The 18,900-nt window shown below is 58.7% G+C and overlaps 6 protein-coding genes across 6 annotated transcripts; 4 read left to right on the top strand and 2 right to left on the bottom strand.

Annotated features, from left to right (window-relative positions):
• Positions 1 to 130: 130 nt before the first annotated feature.
• MYCTH_2042719 (glycoside hydrolase family 18 protein) lies at positions 131 to 766 on the top strand (the record flags this gene model as incomplete). Its single annotated transcript, XM_003666388.1, has 2 exons — positions 131 to 469; positions 578 to 766. Coding segments are annotated over 2 exons (528 nt in total), but the record flags the coding sequence as incomplete, so codon positions are not given.
• An 861-nt stretch (positions 767 to 1,627) lies between these two features.
• On the top strand, positions 1,628 to 2,034 carry MYCTH_2311121 (uncharacterized protein). Its single transcript, XM_003666387.1, has one exon. It carries the CDS (start codon positions 1,767 to 1,769, stop codon positions 1,944 to 1,946), a length of 180 nt encoding a protein of 59 aa, XP_003666435.1. The 5' UTR covers positions 1,628 to 1,766; the 3' UTR covers positions 1,947 to 2,034.
• MYCTH_105482 (polyketide synthase) lies at positions 1,893 to 9,591 on the bottom strand (the record flags this gene model as incomplete). The annotated part of the gene is made up of 3 exons (XM_003666386.1): positions 1,893 to 3,149; positions 3,351 to 9,231; positions 9,299 to 9,591. The coding sequence occupies 3 exons, from the start codon at positions 9,589 to 9,591 to the stop codon at positions 2,253 to 2,255; spliced, it is 7,071 nt and encodes a 2,356-aa protein (XP_003666434.1). The 3' UTR covers positions 1,893 to 2,252.
• Positions 9,592 to 12,432: 2,841 nt separating this feature from the next.
• On the top strand, positions 12,433 to 13,052 carry MYCTH_2069815 (uncharacterized protein; the record flags this gene model as incomplete). The annotated part of the gene is made up of 2 exons (XM_003666385.1): positions 12,433 to 12,588; positions 12,801 to 13,052. 2 exons carry the CDS (start codon positions 12,433 to 12,435, stop codon positions 13,050 to 13,052), a joined length of 408 nt encoding a protein of 135 aa, XP_003666433.1.
• Positions 13,053 to 13,428: 376 nt separating this feature from the next.
• MYCTH_2311112 (uncharacterized protein) lies at positions 13,429 to 15,904 on the bottom strand. The gene is made up of 2 exons (XM_003666384.1): positions 15,388 to 15,904; positions 13,429 to 15,057 (listed from the first exon to the last, which is right to left on the bottom strand). The coding sequence occupies exons 1-2, from the start codon at positions 15,676 to 15,678 to the stop codon at positions 13,597 to 13,599; spliced, it is 1,752 nt and encodes a 583-aa protein (XP_003666432.1). The 5' UTR covers positions 15,679 to 15,904; the 3' UTR covers positions 13,429 to 13,596.
• Positions 15,905 to 17,132: 1,228 nt separating this feature from the next.
• On the top strand, positions 17,133 to 18,492 carry MYCTH_113600 (ERG4/ERG24 ergosterol biosynthesis-like protein). The gene is made up of 2 exons (XM_003666383.1): positions 17,133 to 18,040; positions 18,127 to 18,492. The coding sequence occupies exons 1-2, from the start codon at positions 17,261 to 17,263 to the stop codon at positions 18,190 to 18,192; spliced, it is 846 nt and encodes a 281-aa protein (XP_003666431.1). The 5' UTR covers positions 17,133 to 17,260; the 3' UTR covers positions 18,193 to 18,492.
• Positions 18,493 to 18,900: the final 408 nt, after the last annotated feature.

Below are 18,900 nucleotides of genomic sequence, written 5' to 3'. Positions count from 1 at the left end.
AGTAAGGCAGGTATCTAATTAGGTAGGTAGACGCTGAAAAAAAGGGGGGCACATAATTACATACCAGATCCCGGTCGTAGATGTTGGTCAGGGCTGCCATCTCGTCGGTTATGGTGTTCACGTCATCCGGGACTCGACCAACAAGTTCACGGGGTCTTATATCCGCCCCCACACCAACCTGACCGAGATCTGTGAAGGCCTGTCCCTGCTGTGGCGCGCCGGCGTCAGCCCCTCCAAAGTCGTCCTCGGCCCGGGTTGGTACGGGTGCACCCGCTCCTCCGGTACCCTCTCCAACGCCGAGATCAAGCGCGTCCTGGCCTCGGGAGCCGGCAAGGAGTCGTACGACGCCACCGCCGGCGTCCGCTGGCTGACCTGGAACACGGACCAGCGGGTGAGCTACGACGACGGTGTCAACGTGCAGCAGAAGATCGCCCTGGCCAATAACTTGTGTCTGGGATGCATCATGATTGTAAGCAGATTTTTCTTCTTTTCTTTTTTTTTAAAAAAAAGATCCTCGAACGTTGGCCTCGTAGCCGTAACCGTGATCGCTAACCAAGGGTTCGCTCATTCCTCTCAGTGGGCACTGGATCAGGACGACGCCAAGGGCAGCAGCAAGAAGGACCTGCTGGGCACTGGCCCGGCCAACGGCATCTCAGAGGAGGCGGCCGAATCGTACATGAAGCAGCTGGCAAACGCGACGCTGCAGAAGGCCGTCGCCTCGAGCTGCTACTGGACCCTGTGCGGCGGCGGTTGCAACCACGGGCTACTTCGACGTCACCGAGGCCCGCGGCCAGGTCGCCGGCATTCAGCGTAACTCGGTGTCCCCCCCGGGGAGGTCCAGACGCTGTGCTGCGCTCCGGGCACCACCATAGGCTCCTGCCGGCGGGAGGGCTTCCGCGGCGTCGGCTTCCCCTGCTCGCCCGCCTGCAGCGACCCAGAGGTCACCGTCGTCGCCCGCAACACCAACTCGTACACGACCAACGAGAACGGCCAGGTTAGCGACCTGACGCGAGCTGACCTGCACCGGCGGCTTCCAGGCCTATTGTTGCACCGGCTTGTCCCTTCGTCCCTCACCAACACGGCCAACCTGACCCTCTACGGCCAGAACTACAACGCCATGGTTAGCAAGCGCGACAGTGTCAACGGCAGCAGCAGCAGCAGGCTCGCCATCCAGGAGCGTGGCCTCTTTCCCCCGCAGCAGCGCGGTGCCCCCTTGCTCCTCGGCGGCCCGGACGCGACCACAATCGGGCTGATGGAAGATGGTTCCAATTGATGGAAGAAGGTTGTAGTATTGTAAATAGTTCAAAAGTGCGATATCTTCTTCCTACGTTTGCTGGCCCTGTGGCTCTGTATAAGTAGAGGATAGGAACAAAGAACCCTCCGTTTGCCAGCCCGTTTGCCAGATCCACAGGGCTTATCTTACAAACGCGTCCGCAGACAAACGAACTGTATCACGGGCCTACTCGCGGTGGCGCACCCACCAGCGCCACGCCGCCTACGGCTTCGACTTGCAGACGTCGAACTCGCTCTGCTTTGCCTCGTATACTTTCACTCGGGTGCCGGGAACCATCGAAAACAGCATGATTGTCGATCATGGCTTCCGCGTTCTTGACGATGACCCGTATATGCCGTTCTTTCTTTCTTTCTCTCTTTGTGTTTTTTTCTCTCTCCTCGGCGTGTCCATGAAGAAGTATGCCCCTGGTATAAATCTTCAACATTTTTTGGGCTGTATATAATCATGTAATTATGCTTGTGTATTCTTCCTGATGGGGCCGTCATCCAACTCGCACAGCGGCGTCGAGGACCATGACAGCGGCGCGCAGCAGAGCACAGGATGTAAGGCCCAAGGGAAATCGGTGATGAAGACCAAGTTGGGTGGAAGCGAGATAATTAAATGTAAGGATGACTTGTTCTTCAGCCTAGTAGATGGCTCAGATAATTATTAGATGCCCTACAGGACACCAATGAATTGATGACCCTCTTCGAATTCCTCTCCTCTGGTACTTAGGAGTGCCATACTCCTTCCTCCAGTGAGAGATCACCTCACTAGAACGTTCGGAACACTGGCAGTTCACGCGGGATGTGAGAATCAAATCAAATGTTGGTTTGTTTAGAACGTGCAAAGCGCATCATCTCCGACAAACAAACTGCAATGAACAGGAATGGAAAAACACACCAAATAGGCGGAAGACAAGACAAGAAAAAAAGATAAAAGAGAAAAAAACCTCCCGGCTGACGTCCATCCATCCATCCTAGGAAACGACCTTCTTAAGAAACGAGCCCAGTTGCATGACAGCCGGCTTCCGCATCAAGCTGAAGTGGTTGGCCCCTTGGACGACCTCGATCCGGATCCGGTCCCCGCCCACGAGAGCATCCCAGCCATTGGCGCCCAGCTGCTCGGGCCGGCGCCGTCTCAGCAACCAGGCCATGTTGGCCGGGTCGTCGGGACGGATCTCGATCGTCTCTTCCTCGTCGACCCCGTTCGCGCCCCAGACGATCCACGTCGGCAGGCTCCTCCTCCGCGGGCCGCCGCCGCCCCCACCCCCACCCCAGGGCAGGAGGTCGACGGTGTCGAGCATGGAGGAGAAGCCGGTGAAGTGCGAGAGCAGCCAGGCGGGCGGCGGCTTCCTGCCGGGGGCGGTGCCGAAGATGCCGCGCCGGACGAACTCGTCGTACAGCCGCGCCGGCAGCCGCTTGCGCCCTCCCGGGCGCGGGCTGTCGATCAGCACCAGGCCGGCCACCTCCTCGCCGTACTGGTCGCGCAGCCGCTGCGCGGCCCGGTACGCGCACAGGCCGCCGGCCGACCAGCCGCCGACGAGGTAGGGCCCGCGGGGCTGGCGGCGGCGCAGCTCGGTCAGGTAGGCGGAGACGAGGTCGTCGAAGCGGCAGCGGTCCATGCCGTCGGTGTTCTTGACGAAGGGGCTGTTGAGCCCGTACACGGCCACGTCGTCGGCCAGGTCGGGGATGTCGAGGTACGAGATGGCCAGGCCGGAGCCGTCCGGGAACAGCCAGAGCGTCTTGGTGGCCGCCGACGGGTCGCCTTGGAGGAGGACCGAAGTCGCCGGCGGGCACTTAAACGCGGGCGGTTCGGGCTCTGCTGCTGCTGCTAAGTCATCATCATCCCCCCATGCAAGAGTCAGCTTGGCCGTCTATTAATTAAGTTCGCTAATGAATTAACTGAAGTGATTGCACTCAACGGACGGACCCCGGATAGGCAAAACTGAAGCTTGATGATCTCTACCATCTTCGTGATGATGATGATGATGATGATGGTGATGGAAAAGGTGGTAGAAGAAGTCTGGGAATCGAAGCAGGGAAAAGAGGGCCTGCAGAAATGCCCACAGCCACACGAAGGAAGAAGGGGGGCGAGGACGGTCTGTGGTTGCGGTCGCAAAGGAGGAAGCCACGCGAGGCAGGCGGCCAGACCTGCCACCACGCGAGGCCGAGAGAGAAGAAGGGGAGTGGCGGAAGACGGGGGGAGGGAGGGGGCGGGCGGGGGGCTTACGTGTGAATGTGTCGACGTCTCGGCTGTCGACGAAGTAGCAGTCGCTGTCCGACCGGGGAGTCGGCGAGAGCGACGGGGACGAGAGGGGCGTGTCGGTGCCGCTTCTGTCGGGAACCGCGACTGCCTCCTCGTCACGAAGAACGGCCTGGGGTCCGCTGGGCGGCGACGACGACATGGAAGGGGTCGAAGAACTGACCGACGAGGTGGAGGAGGAGGATTCCGAGATCCCGGCGCCGGCGCCGCCGCCGGCGGTGGCTCCTCCTGTCACGATGCGGACGAGATCGCCGAACTTGAGACCCGAGATGAACAGGGAGGAGTCGACCTTGGTGTCGAGCTCCTCGAGGATGCGGTCCGCCATGGTCAGGGCCAGGAGAGAGTCGACCCCCAGGTCGGCGAGCTCGACGTCGTCGACCACGTCGGCGATCGGAGCGCCGACTTCCTCGGCAATGATGGCCCGGAGCTTGTCTGCTGCCGCCTCCGCCTCCGCCCGGCCCCCGCGTGAGGATTCCTTGGCGGCAACGGCCTGCGGCGACGGGACTGCCGACCCTTGCTCGATGAATGGGGCCGCAGGGGAGGAGGGTGCGTCGGAGACTGAAACTTGGTCTCCTCCTGTAACGAGCTTTACGAGATCCTGGAACCTGAGGCCCGAGATGAACGAGGCCGAGTCGACCTTGGTGCCTAGTTCTTCGAGGATGCGGTCTGACAGGGTCAGGGCCAGGAGGGAGTCGACCCCTAGGTCGGCAAGGTCAACACTGTCGACGACCTCCGCGATGGGAGCGCCGACTTCCTCCGAGATGATAGCGCGGAGTTTATCCGCGGCGGCCACAGAGGTAGCGGCCGGCTGCTGCTTTGCGATCGGCGGAGACGGCATAAGGACTGGCTTACTGCCGGTAGCAGCAGCAGCAGCAGCAGTAGTAGTAGTGGTGGTGGTGGTGCTGGTGGTGGTAGTCGTGGTAGCAGGGGCACCGGCGGCCGGGCGGGGCAGGACCTTGTCGAGAATCTTCCTCGGAACGGCCGAGAAGGTGACACCCTCGTACACGGCGATGATGCGGTTCGACAGCGGGTTGAAGACGTAGACGTCGCCGACGTAAGAGCGGTGGTCGCCGTTCTCCTGCATCTTGACGTAGGTCTGGTAGGTAAGAGCGTCGGAGAGCGGCTCCGAGAGCCTCATGTTCTCCCACCCGTGGTTGATGAAGACCTGCTCGTTCGAGTCGAGGGTGTCGTTGGCGTTCATGGTGAAGCCGGTGATCTGGCCGAGGCTGTCGAGCCAGTAGGGCGGGTACTTGAACCTGTCGGCCGTGCCCGCGGGCGTGTTGTCGAACTTGACCTTGGCCGTGGACTCGAAGTCGGCCGACCGCATGATGAGCTCTCGGCAGCCCCTGAACGGGGGCTCGTAATCGACGAGCGAGCTGAAGAGCTTGTAGAACATGCCCGTCTTGATCCGGGACACGCCCGAGTCGTCCTCGTCGACCGCCTGCCGCAGGTGATCCACCCTCCCCTGAACCAGGTACTGCCGCCGGCCCCATTCCGTCTTCCAGCCGCTGATCGGCGAGTAGGTGCCGGTGCACTTGGCGTGGTGGGCAGTCTGCTTTCCGCTGCGCGGGTCGATGCTGGACAGGGAGAAGGTGGCCTGCCTGGTCGACCACCGGACCTGGGCCTTCATCTCGACCAGCTGCGACGGCTCGTTGTTGAGGATGAGGGACTTGTCGGCAACCATGTTGCGGACCTCGACGCCCAGGTCGGTCTTGTCGAAGGCGACCGGCGACTTCTCAAGCAGCCGAGCGAACAAGGTGAGCGCCATATCGGCGAAGACGGCCGAGGAACAGACGGGCTGGCCATTGACCCTGTGCGCCCGGAGGATGGCCGCGAACTCCGGGTGTTGTGCGTCCGATCTGGCCACGATCCGCGACTCGTCGCTGCCGTACTTCTCCTCCACCAGATCCTGGACGGAGATGGTGAAAGGTTCCTTGGGCTTGGCAGGCAACGCCTTGGGGGTCAGCTCGTGGTGGTTGCACTGGACCGGGGGGGGCAGGCCCTTGGTCAGGCACCAGTCGTGGACGTAAGGGATCCAGTAGCTCTTGAGATCCCAGCGGTACGAAGGGAGCCTCAGAACGGTCAGGTTGTCCTTGAAGCCGCGGTGGTAATCGTCCCAGCTGAGCGCGACGCCCGACTCGTATAGAGAAGCCAGGGTGGGAACGAGAACGGACCAGTCGTCCTCGCCGCGGCGCAAGGTCGGGAAGATTCTGGTAGTAGTAGTAGTAGTAGTGGAAGAGGACGACGACGCGAGCGAGGCCTTGAGGCTGTTGGAGCACGTCGGGTGAGGCCCGATCTCGAGCCAAACCGTCTTGTCCGAGATGGCCCCCGTCGACTTTGCGGCCCGCAGGGAGTCGTAAAAGTTGACCGTCTCGCGGCAGTGGCGGCTCAGGTAGCTCGACGGCATGCCCAAGTCCGAGGCGGCGGTGACGACCCTGCCCAGGAGCGGCGAGAGCAGCGGCACGGAGGGATCCCGGAACGTGACGCCGTCGCAGCTCCGGCGGAACGGCTCCAGCATCGGCTCGACCTGGGCGGAGTGGAAGGCAAACTGCACCTTGAGCTGCGTTGCCTTGATGGACATGCCGCGCAGATACGAGGCGAAGGACTCGATCTCGTCATTGGGTCCTCCGACCACGGTCTCCTCGGGGCCGTTTACGCAGCAGATCTCGAGGTGGCGGTTGCGGTTGTTTGCGCGCGCCGCGATGAGAGAGGCCACCTCGGACGCGGAAGCCCTGACGGCCAGCATCGTGTGGGTTCCGACGCGGCAGTGCTTCTCGAGGAGGGCGGCGCGGGTGCCGACGAGGTGGATGGTGTCGGCATCGGACATGACGCCGGCGATGTTCATGGCCGCGTACTCGCCGAGGCTGTGCCCGACGACGAGCTTGGGGGTGAGGCCGAGGGAGATCCAAAACTTGCCCAGCGCCATCTGCAGGCAGGTCATGGCGAGCTGCACGGTGGTCGGAGGAAGAAGAAGCGTCTCGAGAGGGGTGGTAGTGGTGCTGCTGCTGCTGCTGTTGCTGCAGCTGCCGTCGATGACGGGGAGGACGGGATCGAAGCCCTGCAGCCTCGCGATCTCGTCGAGGTTCGCGACGAGAGAGCGGAACTGAGGAATCTCGAGCAGTCTCCGGCCCATCCCGAGGTATTGTGCCCCCTGGCCGGTGAAGCAGAAGGCGACGGGGACCTCGCCGTTCTGGGTGGCGTAGTGCTCCTTCGTCTCGGCCAGCAGGAGACCCCTGCGGATCTCGTCGATCGTCCTGCCGGTCACGGCCGCGCGGAAGTTGTAGTGCACCCGGCGGGCCGTCGTCGTGTAGGCGAGCGAGCCGATAGGGGTGCCGGGATTGGCGCCGAGATGGTCCGCGAGGGCGCGGATGTTGCGCCTCAGGGCCGACTGCGACTTGGCCGACACGGCGACGACGTGCAGGGGCCTCGGGTCCTCCCGACCCGACACCGGCCGCCGCGGGGGGGCGTCTTCGAGGAGGACCGAGGAGTTGCCGCCGGCGGCTCCGAAGTTGTTCACAAAAGCCCGCCTGGGCCTCCCGGTCGAAGAAGCGGCGGCGTCTCCGGCCTCCTCCTCCGGTCTCGGCCACGGCGTCGTCTGCATGGCGATGCGAACGTTCCTCCGGTCGAGATCGGTGGGGAAGTTCCTGTTGATCCTGGTCTTGATGCCGACGTGGCGCGGGATCTGCCCCTTCTCCATCATGAGCAGGACCTTGATCAGGGAGGTGACGCCCGAGGCCGACTCGGCATGGCCGACGTTGGCCTTGGCCGAGCCGAGATATAGGGGCTGGTGCCGGCGGGAGGAGTAGTCGGGCGCGAAGACGGAAAGGACCGAGTCCATCTCGCAGGCGTCGCCGTGCTGGGTGCCGGTCCCATGCATCTCGACGTAGCTGACGTCGGAGCTGTCGACGTCGGCCGACTCGAGGATGCGGCTGAAGATGGCCCGCTGTGCTCCCGAGTGCGGCCGGGTGATGGAGACGGCCTCGGCCGAGTGGTTGGTGAGGGCGCCGAGGATGACGGCCTGGATGGGGTCGCCGTCTAGGAGCGCGTCGTCGAGCCTCTTGAGGAGCACCGTGGCCACGCTCTCGGCCCTACAGTAGCCGTCCGCGCCGTCGTCGAACGTCTTGCAGTTGCCCGTACGGGTCAGGAAGTGGGCGCGGTCCAGGCCGGCCCAGTTATCGGGGTTGGTCAGGATGTTGGTCCCCCCGGCGATGGCCACGTCGCAGTCGCCCCTCCAGAGGGAGTTGCACGCGATGTGCACCGCGGCCAGGCCCGAGGAGCAGGCCGTGTCGACGTCGAACGAGGGGCCGCTGAACCGGAAGTGGTAGTTGATGCGCGCGGGGAGAAAGGCGCGGCTCCCCCCGGGGACAAAGTAGGTATCGACGTTCTGGCCGGCGTTGACCTCGCGGTAGTCATCGCTGGCGGTGCCGTAGAAGACCCCGATCCGGTTCCGCTGCGTCGACGGCGACGAGTCCGGGACGAAGCCGGCCATCTCCATGGCCTCGTACGCCGTCATGAGGGCGAGCCGCTGGGCCGGGTCCGCCTGCTCGGCCTCTCTCGGCGACATGCCGAAGAAGCGGGCGTCAAACAGATCCGGGTGCTTGACGAAGCATCCCATCGTGACCCCGCTGGTGTTCCGCTTCTTGCCCGTCGGATCGCAGTAGAGATGGGGGTCGAACCGGTCCTTGGGGATCTCCTTGACAACGTCGAGCCCGGCCAGGAGCAGGTTCCAAAACTCCTCGTTGCTGTCCGCCTCCGGGAAGCGACCCGAGTATCCGATGATGGCGATCTTGGCCCTGTCCCTCTGGCTCCCGGTCCCTGGTGCTGCGGCTGCTGCTACTGCGGAGGGGATTCGAGGCCGTCCGGCCGTGTCGGCGACTGTCACCGTCGCCTCGCCACCGCGGCGAGACTCCCGAATGGCCGTGGCAAGCCCCTGAACGCTTCCTGCGGCGAAGGGAAGCACGTCCAGCTCCGGCGAAGGCTCCGATGATGATTTCTCGAACAGCTCGGCTGCCCGCTGGGTGACGAGATCCCACCGCATCGGTCGCAACAGGATGTCGGAGAGGATGGCGTGCAAGGTTTGCTCCGCCGCCATCCCCGATGCTATTATCAGCGGATCCCCTTCCGAGTTGGACACGATGTCCAGCCTGCCGACGCTGCGGCGAAGCCTCGGGCTCAGGGTCTCCAGCACGGCGGCGATGTGTGATGGTTCGTAGAGGACGGCCGAGTGAAACAGGCCGCTCATGGCCATCCTGGCCGACTTGAGATCCGGGTGCTGGGAGAGGAAGGCGCGCAACTGTGCCGGAGGGCCCGACACGGTCACGTTCCCGTTACCGACGGCGCTCACATAGACGCGGGCCGCCGGGGCGAGGGACCGAGACCGGCAAAACTGGTCGACGAGGCTGGCGGCAGTGGCCCCATCGATGCCGGAAACGGCGTAGGACACCGAAGTGGAATCCGAAGCGGTGGTGCTGCTGCTGCCCGCGGCGAGGCCGGACGCCACCACCGAGGCGGTCCTGTTCTGGACCACCAGTCCCAGCCGAAAGGCGAGAAGGATGAGATCGGGAGCGAGGTCGACTAGGTCGAGAATGCTCTCGCTACAGCTGATCGCGAATGCGGAAAGAAGGCCGATGCAGGTTCCGACCAGGCATGATGATGGCGACTTTGGGTACTTCTTGCCCGTGTCGTTGAAGTATCTAATTAAGACGAACCGTTTTGTCAGCAAAAAAAAAAAAAAAAAACTTTTGTTTCGTCATGACTCACGAGACAAAGGCTGCAATCTGGTGCAAACAGGCCAGGGCGCTGTCCAGAGCACAACTGGGCGTCGTGGAGGAGGAGCAATGGGCGTTGAGGAGCTCCGTCAGGGTAGAGGAAGACGGGAACTGAGTCCTCTGGCTGTAGGGAAGCCGGGCGATTTCGGCCCTGAGTGCGTGGTAGGCTTCGGAGAGGAGCTTGGCCAGCGTAAAGTCTTCGCGCTTGGCGATGAATCGCCGTAACTCGGCCGCGTAAGGGACCGCTTGGTCGCCAAAGACGATAAGCTGAGACAGTCCTGCCATGTTGAATGTTGCAGTTGGGCAGGAAGAAAAGATTGATGAGAAGAGAATGAATGTCTTGGGTCAGGGTCAAGGGACAAGGGACAAAGAGAGAAAGCGAGCGGTTTGTGGTGATGTCGGGTAGTTGACCAAGGGAGCAATAAATAAATAACCAAAATCTGGATGACCAAGTCTCTCGTCAAAGATGTTGAAGCTCCGTATAGGCACGCACTGTTCTGTTATCAAACGCCTTGGCGACATCAGACCCGCGATGGTGCCACCACGAGTCTGTTCGTCTGTTCGTCTGTTCAGGGCACGCGGGTCAACTCCGACAGCCCGAGCTAGTTCTGATTCCGCGCAGCCGCCCACCCGTAGCTCGGTCAGCCATTTTCAGCCCAGGCCATCTGGAGTTGGTGTAGTGTAAGCTTGTGTGTGTGGGAGGAGTGGGTGCCGAAAGCGGTCTTCGTATGACTACTGCTATTGACGATGTTTGCGGAAGGAAGAGAGCCCGAACCGGGGCCGAGCCTTTCAGAGGATGCGGATGACGGCAGCCAGCCCCAGTGGGGCGAGGATCCCGAATCACCACAGGGCCGGATACCTAGGTATGTAATTACCTATCTTAGGCAGTACACTACTACACTGCCACGACACAAACACCCCAGGGGTGTAGAATCACTGCTGATGCCTCGCCGCGTAGCTCGCTTAACATGTACGTTTGGGAACTTTTGGGAGGAGGCGTCCCGTGCAGAACTGGACGTGTAACCAGACCTCATGCATCCTCTTCGAACCTCGGGCTTTCGCCGGCAAGAGTCGTGAGAAATCATACCACACATCCAGGTATGGAGCGATTGTAGATGGATGGATATCCATCCGGGCCAACTATTCCCCCCTGGATTACTCGTGATATCGAAGCTTGAAGGCCGATAACTGTAGTCTAGAACTCACTAGGCTGTGTAAGACGGGCAAGTTCGCAGTGTAGTAGTGTAACAGTGTAGCAGTATTGTAACCCTGCCGATATGCCTCGCGACGAGGTAATGATGCCCCTGCTTTCCCGAGGGGACGGAAAACGCGCAAGGTTGCACTAGGATTCTGCATTATAGTAGGATAGGGGACGAAGCTGCGAGTTGAGGAGTGTTCTCGGATCCTTCAAAATAGAAAATTAACCCCTAGTTGGCCCTTGCTGCTCGGTATCAGCGAGCTACCGCGGCAAGGCTAAGCTACATGCTCCACAAGTCAAAGTCTCCATCGGTCAATAGGAATACCTGCTTTGGAAGGTAATTACAGTACATCCATCAGCTGAGGATCCGATACCCCGTGGGATACTAGGCAGGCAGGGGGTGCGAGGGCACGGCCTCGTGTATGTTGAGTCTAATTATCTCACTTCACTAGCTCCAGACGATGGTCCGATGCAGCCAGGTAGTGTAATTAGTCGGGGGGCATGTCCAAGAATAGAAGACAGAGACGGGAGCAAGGGACGTGGGCTCAACATTACTACTGTGCTGCTAGCCACACTTTCATGCCCTGTCAACATACGTTGGAGCTTGACCGTTTGCTGACAGCGAGCCTGGCCGCTCAGCCACCGTCAACTGTGTTACTTTGTCGATCAGGTACCTACCTTCGCTATGGGATAGTGAGCAATCAAATCAGCCACTGCCATTGTGAGACCAGGGAAAGCGCGGATAGGAAGAAAATACGAAAGCCACATTGAATAATTTAGCCAAGGCAGAGAGGTGCTGTAATTACCTTTTTTTCCGCACAATTCACTTCGTACACTAATTATGGTTGGGTCCGGGCTCCAGCCGCACAGGGCTGCAGCGATTCACCTGCTCTACAGTGCTCTACAGTATGTAGTGTACAGGGCGATGGTTCAGTTCAGCTGCCTTCTACCGACATCGCCAGCAGCAATACACAGTACACTAGTCAAACGAAGATCACTTCTCTTATCCGCTCTCCCACACTTCTTGTACGTTCGCTAGCGTGGGGCTCTCCCATCACCCACTCCCTTTTTTTGGCAATGGGTTATTTTGAGAATCTAGTGTTTTGACCTGTGCGCCCTTTGAACTTGATCTCAATTCACCAACAACAGCAAAAGAAAGCGAGGGACATGTTCTAGATTCACTCAAACACAAGCAGCAAAACACATGGATACTACGTTGTGTAGTGTAAATGAATTGGAGCCTCATCGTTGCAACGGGGGATTGCAGGGATCCTGGGGTGAGCCGAGTGCAACTATACGAGTACTTTATTGTACAGGTATCTGTACATTTACTTGTACCTGTACATGCTCAGGCACACGGATCTTTTTTAAATGTGGCGTTGCATCGCGATCTACCTTCCTTGTACGCGCTAGCGACCCCAGCCCCTCCTGCTCCCGTCACACCATTAACCTCCGCTATTGGCCAGGCACGGGTAAGCATTGCTCGGCACGGGGTAAGACACGAAGAGACGATCTCTTGGCTAAGGTAAGCATTTGCTCGGCACAAGACAAGACGGCGCCGAGACGACCGATCAAAGCTTGAGTCGACGTGGAGGAAAGGATCCGAGTCTCATCCGAGCGCGGCTTAGTTCCCTAGGGGATGGTCCTCGCATGTGACACTACGGTAACTCGTAACCCCCCCCCCCCCCAAAAAAAAAAAAAAAAAAAAAAACTTAATCAAGTATCAAGTGACGAGAACCTAAGCGCCCTCGTTGACCGCGTCTCTTCCCTTTCACGATATCCCACTGTACTACTGGTTGTCGACTTGTTCTTCCTTTCCTCTGTGTCTGTCCTACGTGCACCATCACCGCTACCACACTACTCTTTCCTTAGCGTTTCCTACGTCCCGCCTCAAACAAACCTTCCAAGCTACCTTACCCCTAGCCATCATGGCCTCCTCGGATCAGAAGCTGCTCTGCCTCAACATCCTGGGTTACAAGAAGCCCGGCATCAGCTCTGAGGAGTACCGCAACTACATGGTCAACGTGCACGCGCCGCTCGTCGCCGGTCTGATGAAGAAATATGGTTTCTTGCAATGGAGCATGGTAAGTGAGAGCAGCGCCGTGTAAGAGAGAGAGAGAGAGAGAGAAAGGGAAGGGAGATAAAAAAAAGAAGGATTGTCAAAAAAAAAAAAAGAAATAAACAGTAAGGAAAAAAAAAGAAAGTCAGACCTCGCACGCTGACTTTCAAAACTAATTAATAGACGCACACGACGCCCGAGTCCCCAGACCAGATGGCACAGCTTTACGACCCCCAGTTTGCCAACGTGGCCCCCTACGACTGCTGCGTGCAGATCGTCTTCCCGAGCATCGAGTGCTTCGTGCGCATGAAGGCCGACCCCTACTTCAAGCAGACGATCGGCCCGGACCACGAGAAGTTTGCCGACACACGCCGGTCCCAGATGATGATCGGCTGGTTCACCCCGCTCATGAAGGACGGCCAGCTCGTTGGGCCCACCGCCGGCGCAGACATCGTCGTCGCTAATGGGGGAGAGGAGGCCAAGGGATAGTAGCGCGTATTGATATTATCTCTGAATAGCTGGGTTGGCCAGGCTCTTCCTAGAGTCTTTTGTCATATTGGGGGCGGAAAGATAATATTTGTAGGGAGAGAGACAGAAATACGAACGAACAGGCGCATGAATGGAAACGTTGTTTGGCAAGAAGGAAATAACAAGAAACAATTAGTCTTCGTATTTGGTGATTCGAGTTCGATTTAATTAATTAGACGTTGATTACCTACGTATGATGGTCAAGTTTACACTAATTTACTACTTCAGGAGCAGAGATGTCGGTACAACGAGTACCCTTACTTTATTACAAGTAAAACACGGGTTCTGCCTGAGAAAAATCCATAAACGACTTTTTTTTTTAAAAAAAAAAAAAATCAACAACCTCATAGCACCAGTTTGGTGCAGCGTGCTGAAGCAACTTTGGGAGCAGTTCGAAGGGCCCGGCCTGCTCCATCGGACGAGAGAGTCGCCAACTTGTCTCACTTCACATTGTCTCACTTCACATTGTCTCACTTCACACTCACACACTCACACTCTCCCTTCCTTAATGCATCCGGGGTTTGTATCCCCTGACAGATTTCCACTGCACCAAGGACGCCCCGATAAATGCAGCCCCTGCGGCCGCGACCGACACGTAGAAAGTCGAGGTCAGGGCCTCATTGTAGACGTCGAGCAGCCTCGCGCGGTCCGCCTCGTTCTCGACCACGTCCGTGATGCGCGTGGCCCCCGACGCCGAGAGGAGGGCAGAAGGGTCGTCGACAGCGGGGATGGCGGCACGCGTCAGGAGGCGGACGAAGCGCTGGTTGAAGAGGTTCTGGGCGATGCAGACGAAGACGGAACCGCCGAGCTGCATGCCGAAGAAGATGAGGGAGATGCCGGACGGTATGTCCTCGTCCGCCAGGACGGTCTGCACGGCGAGCGAGGCCTGCTGCGTCCCGAAGCCGAGCCCGAGGCCGACGAGGATCTGGTAGCCGATCCAGTGGGCCGACGGCTCGCGGACCGACAAGGTCGTCAGCATGCCGGAGCCTACGGCGGCTAAGGTGCTGCCCGCCATCATGACCGGGGAGGGGAAGCCGATCAGCTGGGCGAGCCCGCCGCCCATGATGGACCCGAGGGCCTGCGACAGGACCATGGCGATGGTCCTGGTCCCCGACTCGACGGGGCTGACGCCCTGGATGGCCTGGAACCAGACGGGCAGCCAGTAGGTGACGACCATCATGACTCCGCCCGTCAGGGTCTGGTACCAGAACGAGGCCGCGACGGTCCGCTGGGCGGCCACGCGCGGGGGGATGGTGGCCACCTCGGGCCTGGTTATCTGCGCGACGGCGAAGGCGACGGCAAGCAGGCCGCCGAGGACCCACAGGAGGATGATGCGCCAGCTGTCCCAGCTGTAGGCTGACCCGGCCCATTGCAGGGCCAAGACGAGGCAGACGACGCACGGGAGGATGAGGGCGGCGCCCAGGGGGTCGAGGTGCTTGAGCTTATCGGCCCAGGGCCTGTCGTGGTCCTTGCTCGGGGTCGACTTGACGAAGAAGAAGAGGATGACGATGACGGCCAGGCCGATGGGTATGTTGACGAGGAAACACCACCGCCAGCTCGCATTGCTCGTCAGGGCGCCGCCAATCAGCGGTCCGATGATGGCGCCGATGTTCATGCAGGCCATCAGGACGCCGAAGAAGATGGGGCGCTTCCGGAGCGGGGCGTTCTCGGTGACCAGAATGATAGAGCCGGTCAGGACCCCCCCGAGGCCGAGGCCCTGGACGGCGCGGCCGACGATGATGGTGGTGGAGTTCATGGCGCCCGCGCCAATGGCGGACCCGACCACGAAGATGAGCACGAGCGCCATGTAGACCCATCTTGGCGGGTAGAACCTGTAGAAGCGACCAAGGGGTAGCTGCAGGGCGCAGGCCGTGAGCTGGTACGCGCTCGCGTACCACCCAATGTCGTCCGACGAGTGGAATTCATCGGTAATGACCGGGACGGCCGTCGAGACGATGGTTCGGTCCTGCCGGATTCACAGTTGTTAACCCTGCATCAGCTTTTTTTTTGTCTTCGCTTTCTAGGCTCGGCTCGGATCATGTCAAACATTCAGCCTCCTCAAAAAAAAAAAAAAAAAAAAAAAAAAAAACGAGATCCGACCGCTTGCAGGTTAAATTGGAGGGTGCCATTGGCGGGAAGATAGAGAGGGGGAGGCGAAGGGCGCAAGTGTAAGTGCGGTGCAACAATGGCCCGGGTGATTGGGAACCGACAAGGGGGGTCACGGGTAGAGTTAGGGAAGAAAGGAAGCGAGAGCGAAGGTGGAAAAACAGGAACATATTCGAGTGAAGGTACGTACCAGGGAAACCAGGAACATGGCAAACGACAGAGCCACCATGACAACCGCCATGGCAGCAGGGCCGGGGTACTTGCTCTCATCCTCAGCCTCCTTCACCTCCCCGGCTGCTTCCTCCTTGTCCTTCTCGCCATTGGCAGTCGTGAGGGGGGCCGCGGAGCTAGATCCAATGCGTTGCTCGGTGGACTCGCGCGGCATAGCAAGCGTTTGACCTTGACTCTGTGGAGCAACACCTCCGAACTCGATCGATATGTTCGTCTCCGTGTGAGCGCTGTTGTGCGTCGGACTAGGCATTGTGTGCGAAAACCAATCGAACGATGCAACGATGTGGTGCTGACTGGCGGCGACCGAGTGGGTGCGGGATAAGAGGGCCGCGCCTCCTTCTTGCACTGATAGTGGCTTGGCGCGTAGAGCTTAGGTTCAACAACGAAGTCTGAAGAAGCGGGAAAACCCTTCCACGTTGAGGCTTGGCGACGGCCTGGCTTAAATGTCGGATCCTCGTTCGGTCGCATTTCGGAGCCAGTGTAAGGGACGCTTTTAGACACTACACTAACTAAAGCCGCAGGATGGGCTGGCGGGAAGCGGAAGCGGGAAAAAGGAGGGTGGGGGGGGGAGGGGGGCAGTGGGAAGAGAGGCAGGCAGGAACGGGACGTTCCCAATCATTGGCCCCAACAGATATCATTGGCTGACGGGTGGCTTCGCACTCCATGCCACAATGTTCTAGTTTAGGCAGACGAAGAAACTCCGGTAGTGATTTGGGGTTCGAGATGCACGACGAAGCTCCGGTACCGATTCGGGGCTAGGGTGCACACGAACCGTCAGAACGGAACAGATTTCGTCCTATGCCCAGGATTCGTCTCATGTACATGTACATGAACGCTGACTTGCACGTAATCTACTCCATGTCTAGATTACTACCGTCACATCGTAGATGAGGAGTCGTATTATACGATAAGCAAGTGTGTGGCGGGGCCTGAAACAATGCAACGTCACTAATTCCCTTGGCAACGCTTGCTATCCCCACCTGTTAAGGTTATGTTGCATCCAGACGGGATGATCTTCGGAGAGAGGAGAGTCAATCGTATGACTCAGCCCCAGTTTTGCTTTTTTTGAGAGCGCTGTCGTGTTTTTGCCTGACCGGGGGTGTGTGCCAAACGGAACACTAAGCGAGCTGAACAGCAAAACAGGCTAACCTACAATGTAAGGTACCGAGTAGGTAGTGTATTGAACTTCCCCCGGCGGTAAGCAGGTTCTGACGAGCGGGGAGTGTTGGAGCTTGTATGTATGTACTGTACATCCGTAGTGTACATACCTACATACACTACATACATACATGTACCGAGTACCTCTGCGCACTATGGTGCGGCGTGGCGCTACTACGCGAGAGGGTAAGTTGAATGCATAGAATGGAATCCAACAGCTTCCCGTGCGGAATGTTGCTCATCGCCGTTGCAGTGCACTGTATGTACGACACCCGACATGAGGCTGAGGGGCCGAGTAGCATTCGCGAGCTGCATGCATTACAGGGTTACCATTTGGGATCCACGGTCAGAAATGTCATGGCAGAATGGCGAGAGAAAAAAAAAAAAAAAAAAAGAGGGGGGGAGGGAATCGGCGAGATGGTTGGGTCCAAAAGTTGTCATGATGAACCTCCTCGGCGCTACTTATCCGAGGAGATATCTCTTCACATAAGAGCGAGGTGTAGGCACCTCCTTGCCAAGCTTGACTCGAGCAAGCAACGAAACCTCGTACTCTCCCACAGCCCCCTTCTTTGTGATCGTTCGAGTCACCTTCATCGTTCCCTACTGCCCCATCATATTCTCTTGATTCTTGTCAAGTTTCGCCTCCCCTTCCCCCAAACCAAGACTGAGCAGCCATGTCTGAAACAAAGACCATGTCGGAAGAAGTCAAGGAGGTGACGGTCACCAAAGCCGACCTCAAGAGCAAGGACTTTGTGCCGCGAGGCAACAAGTCGTCCTCGCCTTTCAACACGTCGCTGTACCTTGGCCTGAGAGCGGTCGACTGCTGCTGGCAGTACCTGGTCCTCTCCCAGGGCTACGGCTCATATGTCATCCGCCTGCTCCGGGGCGCCGTCATTCCGACCGCCGCGGCGGCCGAGACGGGCGTCGGACTCATCGACGACCTCGGCCTCTCGGGCTTCCGACTGGTCCTGCTCCTGATGAACGTCCTGGCCGCCGCCAAGCACTTCTGGTTCGTCCTGCGCGTCGCCGAGGAGGCCTGGACCCTGCCGGGCGCCATCATCGTGGGCCTCGACAACATCTTCTTCGACACGCTCAACAACTTCCTCTTCCTCTGCGCCGCCACCTCGGCCACCTCGCACCCGTCCGGCGAGACGCTGTCGAACCCCTATCTGCTGGCCGGCTTCTCCCTCTTCGTCCTCGGCATCGGCCTCGAGTGCGCCTGCGAGATCGACCGCAAGCGCTTCAAGACGGACAAGAGAAACAAGGGCAAGCCGTACACCGGCGGCCTCTTCGCCGTCGTCCGCCACCCCAACTATGCCGCCTTCACCATCTGGCGGGCCGGCCTCGCCGTGGCCACGAGCGGCATCACGGCCGGCCTGCTCATCGCCACCTTCTTTACCTGGGACTTTTCGAACCGCGCTGTCCCGGCGCTGGACGAATACTGTTCGAAGCGAGTACGTAACAAGCACTTATTAATCAAACTAACCCCTTGCAAATTTTACAACCAGTATCATGATGTTGACTTTGTCTTTTTTGTTAGTACGGGCAAATGTGGGCCGATTACAAGAAGAAGACCCGCTTCACCCTGATTCCGTATGTGCTTTAAGAGCTCATGCTGGAAGCTTCAACTTTCAAAGAGCCGAGGCATTCCATTTCTCCTAACTAGTCCTTGAAGATATCTGAAAGGGAAAAAGGAAGTGGTTGTCTTGGGAAAAATTCATCACCCTCCTCTGTACCCTGTACCACGTAACCTTTCCCGTCGGAGGTGTGTTGGAGAACTCAAAAAAAAAAACACCTCAACGGGTTGAAGAATACAAAAATCGATTGACCATGGGTACCTTAGTATGTGAGATATATTGAACACAAGACGTGTGGATGAGAATTAACTACGAATGTTTCTATTCCGTTATGGAGGCTGAGAAATTTGATATTTGAAGATTGTGGATGGCGTTCACAGAGAAGTCAGAGTAACAAATTCAAAAAGTAACAATTTCAAAGTATCATGCAGGCTTCGTTCTCATTGCTTAGGTATTACCTAATATGTTTTCAGTTACATATATCTCGTGATCCCTGCCCCCACAATTGAGGCTGGCTGCAGCCAACGCAGATCCTCTTGCAGGGTTCGCCCAGTTGGGCCTCTCTTCCTTCCACACGAAGATCGTTTCCACATCCGCTCTCCAAGCTGAACTGTCAAAATCTTAGCCGCTCCTGCCATTATTGCCCGCCTGACTGAACTCTGGTGGACTGTGTATCAAGTAGTGCACTTGCAGAGAAGCGGTCTACTGTGTACAGAGAGACTAACCCAAAAGTGCAT

This window comes from Thermothelomyces thermophilus, chromosome 6 (assembly GCF_000226095.1).
Source record: "Thermothelomyces thermophilus ATCC 42464 chromosome 6, complete sequence".
Lineage (NCBI taxonomy): Eukaryota > Fungi > Ascomycota > Sordariomycetes > Sordariales > Chaetomiaceae > Thermothelomyces > Thermothelomyces thermophilus.
The sequence above is the reverse complement of the archived record's forward strand: the minus strand, read 5'-3'. Positions and strand labels throughout refer to the sequence as shown.